The sequence below is a fragment of the Salmo trutta genome, chromosome 26 (assembly GCF_901001165.1).
Source record: "Salmo trutta chromosome 26, fSalTru1.1, whole genome shotgun sequence".
NCBI classification, from domain to species: domain Eukaryota; kingdom Metazoa; phylum Chordata; class Actinopteri; order Salmoniformes; family Salmonidae; genus Salmo; species Salmo trutta.
This window is the reverse complement of record NC_042982.1, coordinates 42,046,486-42,065,324: the sequence shown is the minus strand read 5'-3', so window position 1 is coordinate 42,065,324 and position 18,839 is coordinate 42,046,486. Positions and strand designations below refer to the sequence as shown.

The 18,839-nt window shown below is 49.0% G+C and overlaps 1 protein-coding gene across 2 annotated transcripts in view; it reads right to left on the bottom strand.

Annotated features, from left to right (window-relative positions):
* Nucleotides 1–18,839, bottom strand: part of LOC115163805 (protein-tyrosine sulfotransferase 1) — a 74,691-nt gene that overhangs the window by 31,184 nt on the left and 24,668 nt on the right. For both annotated transcript variants that reach the window (XM_029715985.1, XM_029715986.1), the window contains exon 3: nucleotides 1,137–1,335. In XM_029715985.1, coding sequence (XP_029571845.1) covers nucleotides 1,137–1,335 — 199 coding nt within the window. The remainder of the gene's footprint in view (nucleotides 1–1,136; nucleotides 1,336–18,839) is intronic.

The following is an 18,839-nucleotide window of genomic DNA, read 5'->3' as shown; positions in this document are numbered from 1 at the left end:
ATTTAACTAGAGGCAGATGATTGGACAGGTAATTTAAATGGGAGTCAGACGATTGGACAGGTAAATCTAAGGGGCAGCAATTTGAACGGTGATGCAACTAGAGAAAGAGTCCTGGGAACCGAAGAATACAATTTCTCAGACTTGCTTTCTGCTTCAGAGGATACTTGAGATTCTTTGTGGAATGCATGGTGTGTATGGGAGTGTGTTTAACATGTGTTTCCCAGTTCACTAGACTTGTGTGGGTGAGCGTGTTGTGGGGTGAGCGTGTTGTGGGTGAGCGTGTTGTGGGGTGAGCGTGTTGTGGGGTGAGCGTGTTGTGGGTGAGCGTGTTGTGTGGGTGAGCGTGTTGTGGGTGAGCGTGTTGTGTGGGTGAGCGTGTGTGGGGTGAGCGTGTTGTGGGGTGAGCGTGTTGTGGGGTGAGCGTGTTGTGGGTGAGCGTGTTGTGTGGGTGAGCGTGTTGTGTGGTGAGCGTGTTGTGGGGTGAGCGTGTTGTGTGGGTGAGCGTGTTGTGTGGGTGAGCGTGTTGTGTGGGGTGAGCGGGTTGTGTGGGTGAGCGTGTTGTGTGGGTGGGGGTGTTGTGTGGGTGAGCGTGTTGTGGGGTGAGCGTGTTGTGTGGGTGAGCGTGTTGTGGGGTGAGCGTGTTGTGTGGGTGAGCGTGTTGTGGGGGTGAGCGTGTTAGTGTGGTGAGCGTGTCTGGTGGGGTGAGCGTAGTTGTGGGTGTGTGAGCGTGTTGTGGGGTGAGCGTGTTGTAGTGGGTGAGCGTGTTGTGGTGGGTGGACGTGTTGTGGGGTGAGCGTGTTGTGGGGTGAGCGTGTTGTGGGGGGTGAAGCGTGTGTGGGGTGAGCGTGTTTGTGTGGGTGAGCGTGTTGTGGGGTGAGCGTGTTGTGTGGGTGAGCGTGTTGTGGGGTGAGCGTGTTGTGGGGTGAGCGTGTTGTGGGTGAGCGTGTTGTGTGGGTGAGCGTGTTGTGGGGTGAGCGTGTTGTGGGGTGAGCGTGTTGTGTGGGTGAGCGTGTTGTGGGGTGAGCGTGTTGTGGGGTGAGCGTGTTGTGGGGTGAGCGTGTTGTGGGGTGAGCGTGTTGTGGGGTGAGCGTGTTGTGGGGTGAGCATGTGTCACTGTCATTCCTTTCCCTACTCACCCTCCTGGTGTTGTCAAGGACCTTGGGGTCTGGCCGGCCGTAGTTGGGAGGGTTGGCGTGGGGGTCGTACCCCAGACGGGACAACATGGGGGCGATGACTTGCATGTCCCTCAGTACGTCCACAGGGATCTTGCCCACCCACTTGGATAAGGCCTCCACGTTGACCGGCTTGATCACCTGGTCTGTAGACCTCTCCACCCTGCAGAGAGAAAGAGAAACCACAGTTAACAAGCGGTTAGCAGTTTGTCCCCAGAAGACCATCGACTAGCTAGCATCATTCAAGGTATCCTTGCTTGAGGTACTGGTACTCACTGATAGTTGGATTAGTGAGAGAAATGAGATGGAAATCTACTTCCTGGTGACCTCTAACAAGAGAGGAAGAAAGGCTGCTTTTTGTAGGTGATCTAACAGATGAACACACACCAACATCCTCTAAGCCACTGCTAGTGGCTAATACTAGTGTCATCCACGTTAGATTGTTATCCTTGATAGCATGGTGTTAGCATTATTAAGGAATGGTTCAACAGTATCCCTTGATAGCATAGTGTAACCGATGTGAAATGGCTAGTTAGTTAGCGGTGGTGCGCGCTAATAGCGTTTCAATCAGTGACGTCACTCGCTCTCAGACCTGAAGTGGTTGTTCCCCTTGCGTTGCAAGGGCAGTGGCTTTTGTGGCGCGATGGGTAACGATGCTTCGTGGGTGTCAGTTGTTGATGTGTGCAGAGGGTCCCTGGTTCGAGCCCAGGTTGGGGCGAAGAGAGGGATGGAACCTACACTGTTACATTAGCATTATTAAGGAATGGTTCAACATTATCCCTTGATAGCATAGTGTTAGCATTGTTAAGGAATGGTTTGACATTATCCCTTGATAGCATGGTGTTAGCATTGTTAAGCTTGCCCTGGATGGCTCAGTGGACCAGCCCTTGTCACTGCAGGCAGCTAACTGCAAACTAATTGGCTCTAACTGGATCATGGGACAGAATTAAAGATGGCCCCCAAGCTCCAGCCTCTCTCCAGCTCCAGGTTCTCACAGTTAATGGGCTGAACACATGTATTGTCTCTCCATTGAGATATGGGTCTCTCTCTCTCTGTGTATCAGATCACGCCCCTGTCCCCATGTCTGTGTCCCCATGCATCACATTTCATTCTGGTTCCTTTATATGAGCAAGGAGACGAGACATTAGGATAGCATTACAGACCTACACTGAGTGGTTCTGGGCCTGGGGTTTTCCCCAAATGACCTGCAGATTTAGAGCAGTGATTAAAAAAAAATGAATAACCATTACATCACACTATCCTGGGTTACCAGGGTGGGGTGGGACACACACACACACACACACACACACACACACACACACACTGAATGTCTGGACGGCAGCTTTTGTTTACAGAAAAATCAGATAGTTGATCATTTATGGATGACATGAAGGGATTAAGTATGAAGATATTTGATCGTTTATGGATAACGGGAACAAATGAAGTGACAAGATGTTTGATCATACACCACCGCTGTGAGAAAAACACAGAGCACAAAACACACACACACACACACACACACACACACACACACACACACACACACACACACACACACACACACACACACACACACACACACACACACACACACACACACACACACACACACACACACACACACACACACACGCTGCATGTACGAGCTGTGTTGTTGGAGCCAGGCCTAGCTCTAGAGACCACATCCTGTAACATCCTCCCCTGAGCCTGCTCCTCGTTAGAACAGATCATCGCCATAGCAACGGCAGAGTTCTGTGTTCAGGTGACCTATTCTCTGTATACTGCACTACGTTTGACCCTAGCTCCACACAGAATGGCTTAGAATGGGGGTAGGGAGGGCTAACCCTGCATGGTTACACTACAGCCGGGCCTTTCCACAGCTCTATCACTCTCTGTGTGTGTGTGTGTGTGTGTGTGTGTGTGTGTGTGTGTGTGTGTGTGTGTGTGTGTGTGTGTGTGTGTGTGTGTGTGAAAGATGAATCAGTGGATGAGTGGACAGCTAGCCCCAGCCTTGATTCAAATCAACAGGAGAGTGGACAGCTAGCCCCAGCCTTGACTCAAATCAGCAGGAGAGTGGACAGCTAGCCCCAGCCTTGATTCAAATCAGCAGGAGAGTGGACAGCTAGCCCCAGCCTTGACTCAAATCAGCAGGAGAGTGGACAGCTAGCCCCAGCCTTGATTCAAATCAGCAGGAGAGTGGACAGCTAGCCCCAGCCTTGATTCAAATCAGCAGGAGAGTGGACAGCTAGCCCCAGCCTTGATTCAAATCAGCAGGAGAGTGGACAGCTAGCCCCAGCCTTGACTCAAATCAGCAGGAGAGTGGACAGCTAGCCCCAGCCTTGACTCAAATCAGCAGGAGAGTGGACAGCTAGCCCCAGCCTTGACTCAAATCAGCAGGAGAGTGGACAGCTAGCCCCAGCCTTGACTCAAATCAGCAGGAGAGTGGACAGCTAGCCCCAGCCTTGATTCAAATCAGCAGGAGAGTGGACAGCTATCCCCAGCCTTGATTCAAATCAGCAGGAGAGTGGACAGCTAGCCCCAGCCTTGACTCAAATCAGCAGGAGAGTGGACAGCTAGCCCCAGCCTTGATTCAAATCAGCAGGAGAGTGGACAGCTAGCCCCAGCCTTGATTCAAATCAGCAGGAGAGTGGACAGCTAGCCCCAGCCTTGATTCAAATCAGCAGGAGAGTGGACAGCTAGCCCCAGCCTTGATTCAAATCAGCAGGAGAGTGGACAGCTAGCCCCAGCCTTGATTCAAATCAGCAGGGGAGTGGACAGCTAGCCCCAGCCTTGATTCAAATCAGCAACATGGTACTGTAAAGAAAGCTTATTTTCTCAAGTTGTCCCCCAAATGGAACCTTGTTCCCCATGTAGTGCACTACTTTTGACCAGGACCATAGGGGTCTGTTCCCCATGTAGTGCACTACTTTTGACCAGGGCCATAGGGCTCTGTTCCCCATGTAGTGCACTACTTTTGACCAGGGCCATAGGGCTCTGTTCCCCATGTAGTGCACTACTTTTGACCAGGGCCATAGGGCTCTGTTCCCCATGTAGTGCACTACTTTTGACCAGGGCCATAGGGCTCTGTTCCCCATGTAGTGCACTACTTTTGACCAGGGCCACAGGGCTCTGTTCCCCATGTAGTGCACTACTTTTGACCAGGGCGCAGACAATCTAAATAGATTCTGGAGAAAGTATCTTTTTTCTCTCTTCCTCTTTATAATTGAGCGTATAAGACGATGTCTGAGGTTGGACTCACACTGACACTCAGCCGTCTGTTGTTGTCGTTCTTTCTACTGTACAGTATGTGTGGGCCATGTGCTGAATGCTGGTACCGTTTTGTTTTTGACTTGCCCTAAGTTAACTAGTCTAATTCTTTACACATGGGGACCTATCAGCCAATGAAATCTCTCTCATGGGAAACATATGTTTACATTGCCAAAGCAAGTGAACGAGATAAACAAAAGTGAAATAAACGATACAAAAAAAACAGTAAACATTACTAACAAAAATTCCAAAATATATTACAAATGAGATGTGTAAAAAGATAAAGTATAAAAGGGAAAATAAATAAACATAAATATGGGTTGTATTTACTGAGGGAAATGTGTCTCTCTAATATGGTAGGAGGTCAGGAAGTGCAGCTCAGTTTCCACCTCATTTTGTGGGCAGTGTGCACATAGCCTGTCTTCTCTTGAGAGCCACGGCGGCCTTTCTCAATAGCAAGGCTATGCTCACTGAGTCTGTACATAGTCAAAGATTTCCTTAATTTTGGGTCAGTACCAGTGATCAGGTATTCTGCCACTGTGTACCCTCTGTTCAGGGCCAAATAGCATTCTAGTTTGCTCAGTTGTTTTGTTAATTATTTGCAATGTTACAAGTAATTATCTTTTTGTTTTCTCATGATTCTGTTTGGTCTAATTGTGTTGCTGTCCTGGGGCTCTGTGGGGTCTGTTTGTGAACAGAGCCCCAGGACCAGCTTGCTTAGGGGACTCTTCTCCAGGTTCATCTCTCTGTAGGTGATGGCATTGTTCTGGAAGGTTTGGGAATCGCTTCCTTTTAGGTGGTTGTAGAATTTAAGGCTCTTTTCTGGATTTTGATAATTAGCGGGTATCGGCCAAATTCTGCTCCGCATGCATTATTTGGTGTTTTACGTAGTACTCTCCCTCTCTCAAGGTCAGAATGAGTCATGTTTGTTCCTCAGAGCCTGTCTATCCGTTTGTTTTGCTATATAGATTTGGCTCCATATTTTCTCTCTCCCCCTCGACCTAAGGTCTCCCCCTCGGCCTAAGGTCTCCCCCTCGGCCTAAGTTCTCCCCCTCGGCCTAAGGTCTCCCCCTCGACCTAAGGTCTCCCCCTCGGCCTAAGGTCTCCCCCTCGACCTAAGGTCTCCCCCTCGACCTAAGGTCTCCCCCTCGACCTAAGGTCTCCCCCTCGACCTAAGGTCTCCCCCTCGGCCTAAGGTCTCCCCCTCGGCCTAAGTTCTCCCCCTCGACCTAAGGTCTCCCCCTCGACCTAAGTTCTCCCCCTCGACCTAAGGTCTCCCCCTCGACATAAGGTCTCCCCCTCGGCCTAAGTTCTCCCCCTCTTGCTCTTTCAGAAACAATCGTATTGTTTTTCTTTATCCTCCAGAGATGAACAAAAGCAGTTGTCTATCAATCATTGAGATACAGAGAGAGGGAGAGACAGACATAATTAAAAGCACAAACTTTACTAAATTATAACGGACCTAGAAAGTTAGAACCAAGCCCCCCTTTTGAGCTGAGCCTACACCAGCCCCAGCAGCACTGGGTCCCTACACCCCGTCCCCTGCATCTCATGTTTCCTGGTCTTCCACACCGACCTTTTTGCCTGCACCAATAAGCAACTACCTAGGACAGTACCTTCACCTGTTGGCTACAGTATACCGAGGCCCTCCAACATACAGGTCCAGAGTCAGCCCCTACCCTAGCCCTATTGGCTACAGTATACCGAGGCCCTCCAACATACAGGTCCAGAGTCAGCCCCTACCCTAGCCCTATTGGCTACAGTATACCGAGGCCCTCTAACATACAGGTCCAGAGTCAGCCCCTACGCTAGCCCTATTGGCTACAGTATACCGGGGCCTTCCAACATACAGGTCCAGAGTCAGCCCCTACCCTAGCCCTATTGGCTACAGTATACCGGGGCCCTCCAACATACAGGTCCAGAGTCAGCCCCTACCCTAGCCCTATTGGCTACAGTATACCGAGGCCCTCTAACATACAGGTCCAGAGTCAGCCCCTACCCTAGCCCTATTGGCTACAGTATACCGAGGCCCTCCAACATACAGGTCCAGAGTCAGCCCCTACCCTAGGCCTATTGGCTACAGTATACCGAGGCCCTCCAACATACAGGTCCAGAGTCAGCCCCTACCCTAGGCCTGTCCACCACCCAACTGAGGACAGAAAACACTCCTACCAACTTGGAACAAGAAATAAAATTGATGGTACATCGTGTCCTCCCCACAGAACAGACATCCCCTCCTCACTGATGGATCCAGGAGTTTGTAGTGAATAATCCTTCACTGTAGACCAGCAATACGCTTCTCTATGGGAGAGCTGATACAGGGAGCGCCGACATCCTCTCAGAGAAGAGCCTGTGTCCCAAACCCTCCCCCGGCCACCCCGTTGCCTTTAGCCCACGCAGATAGTCTTTCTGAACCACATTCACAGCTACCGTGGACAAAGCGTCTTTGCTCCCTCTCTCTGAACGAGCCCGGTAGTGTAGCATGGACCCCTCCACCACCTGTCTGGTTGACCTTACGGAGGAAGCCTTCGCCATGCTGCTGCTACATTTCCACACCGACTCTTCTTGCATAGAGAGAGAAAGAGAGAGAGAAAAAGACAGAAACAGATGGAGAGATCGAGAGGGAACGAGAGAGAGAGAGAGAGAGAAAGACAGAAATAGAGGGAGAGATAGAGATAGAGGGGCATCTTCTGCTTGACCTTGGTATCTCATGAACAGATTGTGGAGGCTGGAAACCAACTAATAAACAAATTCTGAGGAATGCCAGAGATAAGACTCTCTGCCTCATCTCAGTGTTCTCAGCTACACTAAAAAGATAACTTGACTAAATCACAAAAAGATTGGGGGGGAGAACCTAGCAAATAAATACATTGAGAAATTACAAGAACGGAAAGGAAAGAGTCTCTGCCTCCTCTCCTCGGTGGTGTCAGTTAGCTACGCTGTTAAGACGATCCCAAGAAATACACACATTCCCAGAAATGACAAGAGTCACAGCTGGGGTTGTCAGCTAGCTAGGTCACAGCTGGGGTTGTCAGCTAGCTAGGTCACAGCCGGGGTTGTCAGCTAGCTAGGTCACAGCTGGGGCTGTCAGCTAGCTAGGTCACAGCTGGGGCTGTCAGCTAGCTAGGTCACAGCTGGGGTTGTCAGCTAGCTAGGTCACAGCTGGGGTTGTCAGCTAGCTAGGTCACAGCCGGGGTTGTCAACTAGCTAGGTCACAGCCGGGGTTGTCAACTAGCTAGGTCACAGCCGGGGTTGTCAGCTAGCTAGGTCACAGCTGGGGTTGTCAGCTAGCTAGGTCACAGCTGGGGTTGTCAGCTAGCTAGGTCACAGCTGGGGTTGTCAAGCTAGCTAGGTCACAGCTGGGGTTGTCAGCTAGCTAGGTCACAGCTGGGGTTGTCAGCTAGCTAGGCCACAGCTGGGGTTGTCAGCTAGCTAGGCCACAGCTGGGGTTGTCAGCTAGCTAGGTCACAGCCGGGGTTGTCAGCTAGCTAGGTCACAGCTGGGGTTGTCAGCTAGCTAGGTCACAGCTGGGGTTGTCAGCTAGCTAGGTCACAGCCGGGGTTGTCAGCTAGCTAGGTCACAGCTGGGGTTGTCAGCTAGCTAGGTCACAGCTGGGGTTGTCAGCTAGCTAGGCCTATTTCTGCTGTTGTTGCCACGGTCACCAAACAGGGGAGAATCCACTGCTAACCCTGCATGTTTAATGCACAGTCGGGTCTCTCCATAGCTCCTGTGTGTGTGTGTGTGTGTGTGTGTGTGTGTGTGTGTGTGTGTGTGTGTGTGTGTGTGTGTGTGTGTGTGTGTGTATATCGAACAATACATCAACCCTCTTCAGGGGGGCATAATGGTGGCATCAGAGAAAGAAAGCGGGAGGGAGAGATGGGGTGAGGGAGAGATGGGGTGAGGGAGAGACGGAGTGATGGTAAAAGGCATGAATATTGAACAGTAAATTAACACTCTTCAGGGTGTCATCTGCAGCTGCTCCAAATAGATTAAAATATAAAACAGACAACAAGCTTTCAGCCTCAACGACCTCCAAGAGAGATGAGCAAGGAGATGTGTGTGTGTGTGTGTGTGAGAGAGAGAGTGTACGTATGGGTGTGTGTGTGTGTGAGTGTACGTATGGGTGTGTGTGTGTGTGTGTGTGTGTGTGAGAGAGAGTGTGTTTGTGTTGTTTGTCGTCAAACTGACCTTTTACCCACTCCCCCCTCCCCCTTTCTGCCCTCCCCCCTTTCTCCTGTCTTCCCCCACTCATCCACCCCATTCTATCCTCTCCCACTCCCCCTCACTCTCCCTCCTTCACCCTTTCAATTCAACTCAAGGGGCTTTACTGGCATGGGAAACATATGTTAGCACTGCCAAAGCAAGTGAAGTACATAATATACAAAAGTGAAATAAACAATAAAATTAGAGTGAAATAAACAATCTCCTCCCCCCACTCCCTCATTTCACCCACACTCTCCCATCCTTCACCTCCCTTTCACCCACTCCCCCCTCTCTCGCTCTCCCTCGCTCTCTCTCTCCACTCCACTCTTTTCTCCTGTACTTTTGTTTCACTGAGGACTAAACAATTATCTTGTATTTCCTGGGTGGTGGTGTATTTCCCTGGGTGGTGGTGTATTTCCTGGGTGGTGAGTGTATTTCCTGGGTGGTGAGTGTATTTCCTGGGTGGTGAGTGTATTTCCCTGGGTGGTGGTGTATTTCCTGGGTGGTGGTGTATTTCCTGGGTGGTGAGTGTATTTCCCTGGGTGGTGGTGTATTTCCCTGGGTGGTGGGTGTATTTCCCTGGGTGGTGAGTGTATTTCCTGGGTGGTGGTGTATTTCCTGGGTGGTGAGTGTATTTCCTGAGTGGTGGGTGTATTTCCTGGGTGGTGGTGTATTTCCCTGGGTGGTGGTGTATTTCCCTGGGTGGTGGTGTATTTCCCTGGGTGGTGGTGTATTTCCTGGGTGGTGGTGTATTTCCTGGGTGGTGGGTGTATTTCCTGGGTGGTGGTGTATTTCCTGGGTGGTGGTGCATTTCCTGGGTGGTGAGTGCATTTCCTGGGTGGTGAGTGCATTTCCTGGGTGGTGAGTGTATTTCCTGGGTGGTGAGTGTATTTCCTGGGTGGTGGTGAGTCATCAGACGTTTTCCATCTTCTCCACCTACGGACCAATATGCAGAACAACAAAACACTGTTTGAATCCCTAATAGCACCCTATTCCCTACCACCAAGGGGAGTGGGTTGGAGGAGCCAGGATGCAGAGAATGGAGAATACAGGGAACTTGCTAACTGCTGCTGGTCGAGGTTCAAACTGTTATGGTCATATTATAACATCACACTTTACATACTGTCTGCTACCTTCCACCGGCTCCCTTCCACCGGCTCCCTTCCACCCGCTACCTTCCACCCGCTATCTTCCACCCGCTACCTTCCACCCGCTCCCTTGAACCGGCTCCCTTCCACCCGCTACCTTCCACCCGCTATCTTCCACCCGCTCCCTTCCACCCGCTACCTTCCACCCGCTACCTTCCACCCGCTACCTTCCACCCGCTCCCTTCCACCCGCTCCCTTGAACCGGCTCCCTTCCACCCGCTACCTTCCACCCGCTATCTTCCACCCGCTCCCTTCCACCCGCTCCCTTCCACCCGCTACCTTCCACCCGCTACCTTCCACCCGTTACCTTCCACCCGCTACCTTCCACCCGCTCCCTTCCACCCGCTACCTTCCACCCGCTCCCTTCCACCCGCTCCCTTCCACCCGCTCCCTTCCACCCGCTCCCTTCCACCCGCTCCCTTCCACCGGCTCCCTTCCACCCATTACCTTCCACCCGCTCCCTTCCACCCGCTCCCTTCCACCCGCTACCTTCCACCCGCTCCCTTCCACCCGCTCCCTTCCACCCGCTCCCTTCCACCCGCTCCCTTCCACCGGCTCCCTTCCACCCATTACCTTCCACCCGCTCCCTTCCACCCGCTCCCTTCCACCCGCTACCTTCCACCCGCTACCTTCCACCCGCTCCCTTCCACCCGCTACCTTCCACCCGCTACCTTCCACCCGCTACCTTCCACCCGCTACCTTCCACCCGCTACCTTCCACCCGCTCCCTTCCACCCGCTCCCTTCCACCCGCTACCTTCCACCCGCTACCTTCCACCCGCTCCCTTCCACCCGCTCCCTTCCACCCGCTCCCTTCCACCCGCTACCTTCCACCCGCTACCTTCCACCCGCTACCTTCCACCCATTACCTTCCACCCGCTACCTTCCACCCGCTACCTTCCACCCGCTACCTTCCACCCGCTACATACTGTATGAAAATGTATTTATTAGACTGTTAGAATGTTGACGTCAAAATGACGGGTAATTGGCTCAGAACGGGATGGCTTGAGCCCTGGCTTTATAACGTTAAGCTACTAACAAAGGATGTGGACTTCCTTTACTTCCTTTAACAAAGGACTTCCTTTACACCTTCTACTTCCTTGTTCTCAGCTTCTCCAGCTGAATGACTACCAGTCTCAGGGGTTGGCAGCCAAGGATGTCCTCGTCTCTTTCTCAAGCCATCGTTCCTTTGCATCTGAGGGGAGGGACCTTGGACCATATCATTCAGTAAGGTTAAGATAGGAGGTGAGGAGATAGGAGGTGAGGAGATAGAGTCATGTCCTTCCTCTGGTCTTGAATGAGGGGGGGAGTAGGCTGAGGGAGATAGGGTGGGGAAGAGGCAAGGGCCACTTAACGGGTTGTGGCTTCTTGGCTGTTTCTCAATTATTCATAGCTGGGCCTAGTGCTCTGCTCTGCTCATCCACCCTGGGTGGTGTTCTGGATCACTGAGGGAGGGATGGAGAGAGCCCTTCCTTCCCTAAACCACAGCCATGTAATTGATGGTAATGGTGTAGAGACCGGTGTAGAGAGGGGGTACTGAGGGCCCAGCCCAGCCCACTACAGTACAGATAGGGACCTGCTGCAAGGCACAGGGTGTGTATGTGTGTGTGTGTGTGTATGTGTGCCTGAGTAAATGCCTGCGGAAACGCGTGCACGGTTTTAGTGGGTAAATATGGAGACACTCTGCCATAGTGAGGGTGAAGTACTAGTGAAGGGTGGGGTCTGATGGGATCTGCTGTTGAGGCTGGTAAAAGGCTGCCACGAGGCCCTGGGGGGGTGTTGAATGCTACCCTCCCTCCCTCCTAAAAATCATATGAGGAGCGGTTTAGAGAGGAGGTATGATGGCAGACTGCCTGCCTCTGGAGGATCAAGCCGTTTAAATCAGACTTAGTAAGGAGGCTGGCCACTCAGAAGTAGCAACGGAGAAACGCTTATGGTCCTGTGTGGTAAAGTTCAGTTGTGGGTTCAACTCCAACAGAGATCACAGTGGATAAAAACATCTGCTCTGTAGCATATATATATATATATCTCTCGCCCCCCCCCCCAAAGCTTGTTATATTGTCTATAGTTCTTTTTAGCCGTCTTTATCTGATGTGGAGGCTGATCATTCCGGTGTAAAGAATGGAGGAAAACACCAAACACTCTGTGTTCTTCCTGTCCTGTTAAATACACATTTACATTAGGTCACTTCCTGTCCTGTTAAATACACATTTACATTAGGTCACTTCCTGTCCTGTTAAATACACATTTACATTAGGTCACTTCCTTTCCTGTTAAATACACATTTACATTAGGTCACTTCCTGTCCTGTTAAATACACATTTACATTAGGTCACTTCCTTTCCTGTTAAATACACATTTACATTAGGTCACTTCCTGTCCTGTTAAATACACATTTACATTAGGTCACTTCCTGTCCTGTTAAATACAACATTTTAACATTATAGGTCACTTCCTTTCCTGTTAAATACACATTTACATTAGGTCACTTCCTGTCCTGTTAAATACACATTTACATTAGGTCACTTCCTTTCCTGTTAAATACACATTTACATTAGGTCACTTCCTTTCCTGTTAAATACACATTTACATTAGGTCACTTCCTGTCCTGTTAAATACACATTTACATTAGGTCACTTCCTGTCCTGTTAAATACACATTTACATTAGGTCACTTCCTGTCCTGTTAAATACACATTTACATTAGGTCACTTCCTGTCCTGTTAAATACACATTTACATTAAGTTAATTCCTTTCCTGTTCCATTTACATCAGGTCATGGACCTACTACATCTACGAAGACTGTCTCAATTCCAGTTATGTTTAATAAATTAAAAAAATTGAAACAAAAAAAGGTTGTAGACCTGTTAGATCTAGCATGATTATGTTTAACAGTTACAGTATGTTGTAACCAAATCAGTTAACCAGTAGATATGGTGTTACCAAATCAGTTAACCAGTAGATATGTGGTTACCAAATCAGTTAACCAGTAGATATGGTGTTACCAAATCAGTTAACCAGTAGATATGTTGTTACCAAATCAGTTAACCAGTAGATATGTTGTTACCAAATCAGTTAACCAGTAGATATGTTGTTACCAAATCAGTTAACCAGTAGATATGTTGTTACCAAATCAGATAACCAGTAGATATGCTGTTACCAAATCAGTTAACCAGTAGATATGTGGTTACCAAATCAGTTAACCAGTAGATATGTTGTTACCAAATCAGTTAACCAGTAAATATATGTTGTTACCAAATCAGTTAACCAGTAAATATATGTTGTTACCAAATCAGATAACCAGTAAATGTTGTTACCAAATCAGATAACCAGTAGATATGCTGTTACCAAATCAGTTAACCAGTAAATATGTGGTTACCAAATCAGTTAACCAGTAGATATGTTGTTACCAAATCAGTTAACCAGTAGATATGTTGTTACCAAATCAGTTAACCAGTAGATATGTTGTTTTTGCTCGTCTGATATAGAGGAGGCTTATGACGATACAATGACGTGTGATTTCCTGTTTGGGTGAAACAAGGAATGAGCCAGGAAAAGTTCAGAAGAGAGAATGTTTGTTTGTTCCCTTTGCATGCAATCGCACAGTGTTTAGACTACTCTGCTATGCTCTGTAACTTGCAACAATAAAAAGTCCAACAAGCATAAATTAAATGAAGACAGACAGAAACTCAAGCTTTTGAAATGTCAACACTGAATCATTATTCAGTGGTGAAACACAAGGCAACATAAAACATTGCCATGACTTGGAGGTACAATATTAGACGATACCCTCTTTGGTATCGCAAATATAATATACATGTGTTGTCCTTATTAAGGACGCATCAGAAATTGCCTGGCAGGCCCTGGCACAGCAGAGCTGTCTTCTCAATGGTTTGAAGAGCTCAAGGTACATATACCAATCCTGTTGAGACTTGTTTACTGAAAGCCCTACTCTTCATCTTTTACAGTTCCTGTCTCTCCCTCTCTCCTCAATGGCCACATGCCTCTGTCCATCTGTGCGCGCGTGTGTGTGTGTGTGTGTGTGTGTGTGAGCGCATGTGTGGTGGAAGGCTGGGCACCAGGCCCGGGTCTAGGGGTGGAAGGCTGGGCACAGGCCCGGGTCTAGGGGTAGGGAGGCTGGGACCAGGCCCGTCTAGGGGTAGGGGGTGGGAGGCTGGGACCAGGCCCGGGTCTAGGGGTAGGGGGTGGGAGGCTGGGACGAGGCCCATGTCTAGGGGTAGGGGGTGGGAGGCTGGGACGAGGCCCGTGTCTAGGGGTAGGAGGCTGGGACGAGGCCCATGTCTAGGGGTAGGGGGTGGGAGGCTGGGACGAGGCCCGTGTCTAGGGGTAGGGGGTGGGAGGCTGGGACGAGGCCCGTGTCTAGGGGTTGGGAGGCTGGGACCAGGCCTTTCTCTAGGGGTAGGGAGTGGGAGGCTGGGACCAGGCCCGTGTCTAGGGGTAGGGAGTGGGAGGCTGGGACCAGGCCCGTGTCTAGGGGTAGGAGGCTGAGACGAGGCCTGTGTCTAGGAGTGGGAGGCTGGGCCCCAGATCCGTGTCTAGGGGTAGGGGGTGGGAGGCTGGGCCCCAGGTCCGGGTCTAGGGGTGGGAGGCTGGGACCAGGGCCGTGTCTAGGGAGTACCCACTCTTACCCAACCCTTGCGCTCTCTCTCCCTCCTGTGCATCTCCTCCATCTCTCAGTCTACCTCTTTCTGTATTAGTATGTGTATTTATTATGGATCCCCATTAGTTCCTGCCAAGGCAGCAGCTACTCTTCCTGGGGTTTATTATGGACCCCCATTAGTTCCTGCCAAGGCAGCAGCTACTCTTCCTGGGGTTTATTATGGACCCCCATTAGTTCCTGGCAAGGCAGCAGCTACTCTTCCTGGGGTTTATTATGGACCCCCATTAGTTCCTGCCAAGGCAGTGGCTACTCTTCCAGGGTCCAGCAACATTAAAGAAATTAAAATCACCAAAAAACAATAACAGTACATAACACAACATTACACCAATACAACACCTCTCCAATACAACACATTATTACACCAATACAACACTACATATCTCCAATACAACACTACATATCTCCAATACAAAATGCATAATTACCACAATAGAACAATATTACAATGTACGTGTTTTAACGTATGCGTGCGTATCTTCACAGTAATCGTTGTTCCATAAAGTGTAGTTTTATGTGTTTTATTTTATTTATTAGATTCTACTGCTTGCATGATGTGGAATAGAGTTTCAATGTAGTCATGGCTCGATGTAGTATTGTGCGTTTCCCCAGAGTGTGTTCTGGACTTGGGGACTGTGAAGAGACCCTTTGTGGCATGTCTTGTGGGGTACGCATGGGTGTCTGAGCTTTGTGCTAGTAGTTCAAAACAGACAGCTCGGTGCCTTCAACATGTCTATACCTCTCACAAAAGACAAGTAGTGATGCAGTCAAATCTCTCCTCTACTTTGAACCAGGAGAACAGCCAGCCAGCCAGCCGTGCCGCTCTGCTCTGGGCTACCTGCAATTTGCTGATGTCCCTCTTTATAGTAATTGACCATATGACTGGGCAGTAGTCCAGGTGTGACAGAACTAGGATCTGTAGGACTAGTTTTGTTGATAGTGTTGTTAAGAAACCAGACCCGTGCTTTAGTACAGACAGACATCTACCCCATCTTAGCTACTGTTGCATCAATATGTTTTGACCATGACAGTTTACAATGCAGGGTGACACCAAGCAGTTTAGTCTCCTCAACCTTCTCAATTTCTACAAGATTCAGTTGAGGTTTATGAATAAATGATTAATCATAAATACAATGCTTTTCGTTTGGTTAAGTATTTAGGACTAGTTTATTACTAGCCACCTGTTCTGAAACTGACTGCAGCTCTTTGTTAAGTGTTGCAGTGATCTCACTCGCTGTAGTAGCTGATGTGTATAATGTTGAGTCATCTGTATACACAGATACAGGCTTTACTCAAGGTCAGTGCCAAGTCATTAGTAAAATTTTTATAAAAGTAAGGGGCTTAGACAGCTGCCCTGAGGAATTCCTGACACTACCTGGATTATGTTGGCAAGTCTTCCATTAAAAGAGCATCTTCTGTATTCTGTTTGACAGGCAACTCTTGATCCACAATATAGCAGGGGGTGTAAAGCCATAACCATCTCGTACAACACTGTGTACTACTCCCTTCACGGAACAGGGTAAACTGGCTCTAACCAGAATAGAAAGAGTGGGAGGCCCCGGTGCACAACTGAGCAAGAGGATAAGTACATTAGAGTGTCTAGTTTGAGAAACAGATGCCTCACAAGTCCTCAACTGGCAGCTTCATTAAATAGTATCCGCAAAACATCAGTCTCAACGTCAACAGTGAAGAGGCGACTGTGGGATGCTGGCCTTCTAGGCGGAGTTCCTCTGTCCAGTGTCTGTGTTCTTTTGCCCATCTTAATCTTTTATTTTTATTGGCCAGTCTGAGATATGGCTTTTTCTTTGCAACTCTGCCTAGAAGGCCAGCATCCCAGAGTTGCTTCTTCACTGTTGACGTTGAGACTGGGGTTTTGCGGGTACTATTTAATGAAGGTGCCAGTTGAGGACTTGTGAGGCGTCTGTTTCTCAAAATAGACAATCTAATGTACTTGTCCTCTTGCTCAGTTGTGTACCGGGGCTTCCCACTCTTTCTATGTGTAGCATCTGGTTGCTCCTCATTACACACTACACAACCTCTTATGACCTCATACACTATCAGGCCCAGACTATGGAACTTTCCTAGATATGGCTACTATATTACGATCGCTACATCCAATGGATTCGGATACCGCTTTAGAGCAGATTTCTGTAACATTAGTAAAGATGTGATCAATATATGTGGATGATTTCATTCCTGTGCTGTTTGTAACAACCCTGGTAAGTTGACTGATAACCTGAACCAGGTTGCAGGCACTGGTTACAGGTTGAAGCTTTTTCTTGAGTGGACAGCTTGATGAAAGCCAGTCAATATTTCAGTCACCCAGATAATATACCACTCGGTTGATACTGGATCACATAGATCATCAAACATTTCACACATATTATCCAGATACTGACTCTTAGCAATGGATGGTCTATATCAACTTCCCACAGAAATAGGCTTTAGGTGAGGCAAATGAACCTGTAGCCATATTACTTCAGCAGCATTTGACATGAGCCTTCAAAAATAATCTATAAAAAGTTATGCCAACAGAGCTACAGTAGTCTTTTAGCCAGATGTGTAATGCCAGTAGCCTGCTGAATCTTCCGCTGCCACGGCCCAACGATGGCACAGTGCCTGAAATAGTTGGCCGCTTTTTTGGAAGTCTTTCAGAGCTAGAATCAGTTCTTTCAAATCCAGTGTCAGCAGTGCCGAAACTAGCCCTGCTAATGTTGATTGATCCCACATAGACTACGACAGCCCCAGGGCAGCTGTTGTAGAATGGATAGGAAGCAGCCTTGTAATGTTCTGTAATGGTGCTCCAGGATAGGGTTTTTGCCCCGGGAACCACGATGTTTCTCACCATGGAGCTGCCGATGACAATGGCAGAGGAGGTCCGTCCGTTTTTGCGCATCGAGTGGTTCACGAGACCCCTTGGATCAGAGCCTGTGGCATCTGCTAAGGCCTCTAGAAGCGTCAGTCCTGCTCCATTTTCCACAGGCGGGGGAGACTTCCCTGGGGAGAGGTCCATGGGAACCACAGGCCAGTCAGTCAAAGAGTGATGGCAGTGTCGGTGATACACAGCATACCGAAACAACGTCAGCCTGAGGTGTAGAGAAGAAGGTAGGCAGATGTGGTTTCGGTTTGGTTTCCCCAGCAGATTGTGCAACGCCGAGATTTGCTTGGTTAGAGTAGACAGCTCGGTCCTATAGTCCTCCTCAAGCAGGCAGTTGTTGCATTGAAAAGCCAGTCAGTGTCCCAGAAAAGAGCATTGTAAACACAACTCCTACTACGCAGGAATGGCTAGTCTCTTCTTCCGGCTGGGGAGGCTTCCATTAAAAAGAAGAGAGGGTCCCAAAATCGGGGAAATCCAAGCAGCCACCTTCGTTATGATGGCTAGCAACTTAGCTAGCTAAGCAGGCTTCAAACTGTCTGTTAAGCGGGATTCTGGGACAGAAAATAGCGATCCTAGCTGTTAAAAGCTAACAGAGTCTCGGAATCTATGCAAAAATAAGTGCTGTATTTATAATATAACTTAGATTGTTTGTTGTTTTGACTAATGTAGCCAGAGCAGCCAAGAGTTTCCAGCATTCAGCTGCACACTGATGACATTGGTGTCTGGGTTTGTTTCTCCATCCCCCTCTCATTCTACTTCTTTCTGGGTTTCAATCTCTCCAGGGCTCTTGTGTTGTACTTATCATACCAGGGGAAGGGTCAAGAAGAGTACACAAGCTCACAATCTCTCTCCAGAATAACAAAACAGGCTACACTGTGTGAGTGGTGGGTCTTTCTTCACATCGCTACAGTACCCAGAGAGCATTCCTAAGAGATATGGAGAGGAGGGCTGAACAAGGACATTTGGCCTCTTGCGGAACACTCCAGAACACTCTCGGGCCCTTACAGTTTTGTAAGGAGGCGTAACTCTTCACTTGTGCCCTCATGTAGCAGCTAACCCCTTCAGTGTTCCATGGCTGGAGATTGAAGGGTACTCCTGTATCTCCCATAGTGTAGCAGCTAGATTAGGACCATGGCTCGCAACCTCTAGCCCAAGGATGGGAAACTTTGATGGGGGTGGGGGCCACAAAAAAAATCTGATATCATCATGAGGGGCCGCAGTGGCTCCCGGGTCTGCTACCCACATCCATACATGCAGTCAGATGTATAGTGTTTTGGGGGCCCTGAGCCTTTGCTGCAATTCTACTCATTTTGCCATGTGGCGTAAAGAAACTTGTGCAGTTTAACAGCAAATTTCCTGCAATTTTACACCTTTTGCCATAAGGTGGAGAGAAATGTTTGCATATGATATCTGAGTGAGAGTGACTAACAAAAATCAGTCGGGCCGCTAGTCTAACTTACCTCAAAAAAGTTGTGTGTGACATGGGCTAATTGAGT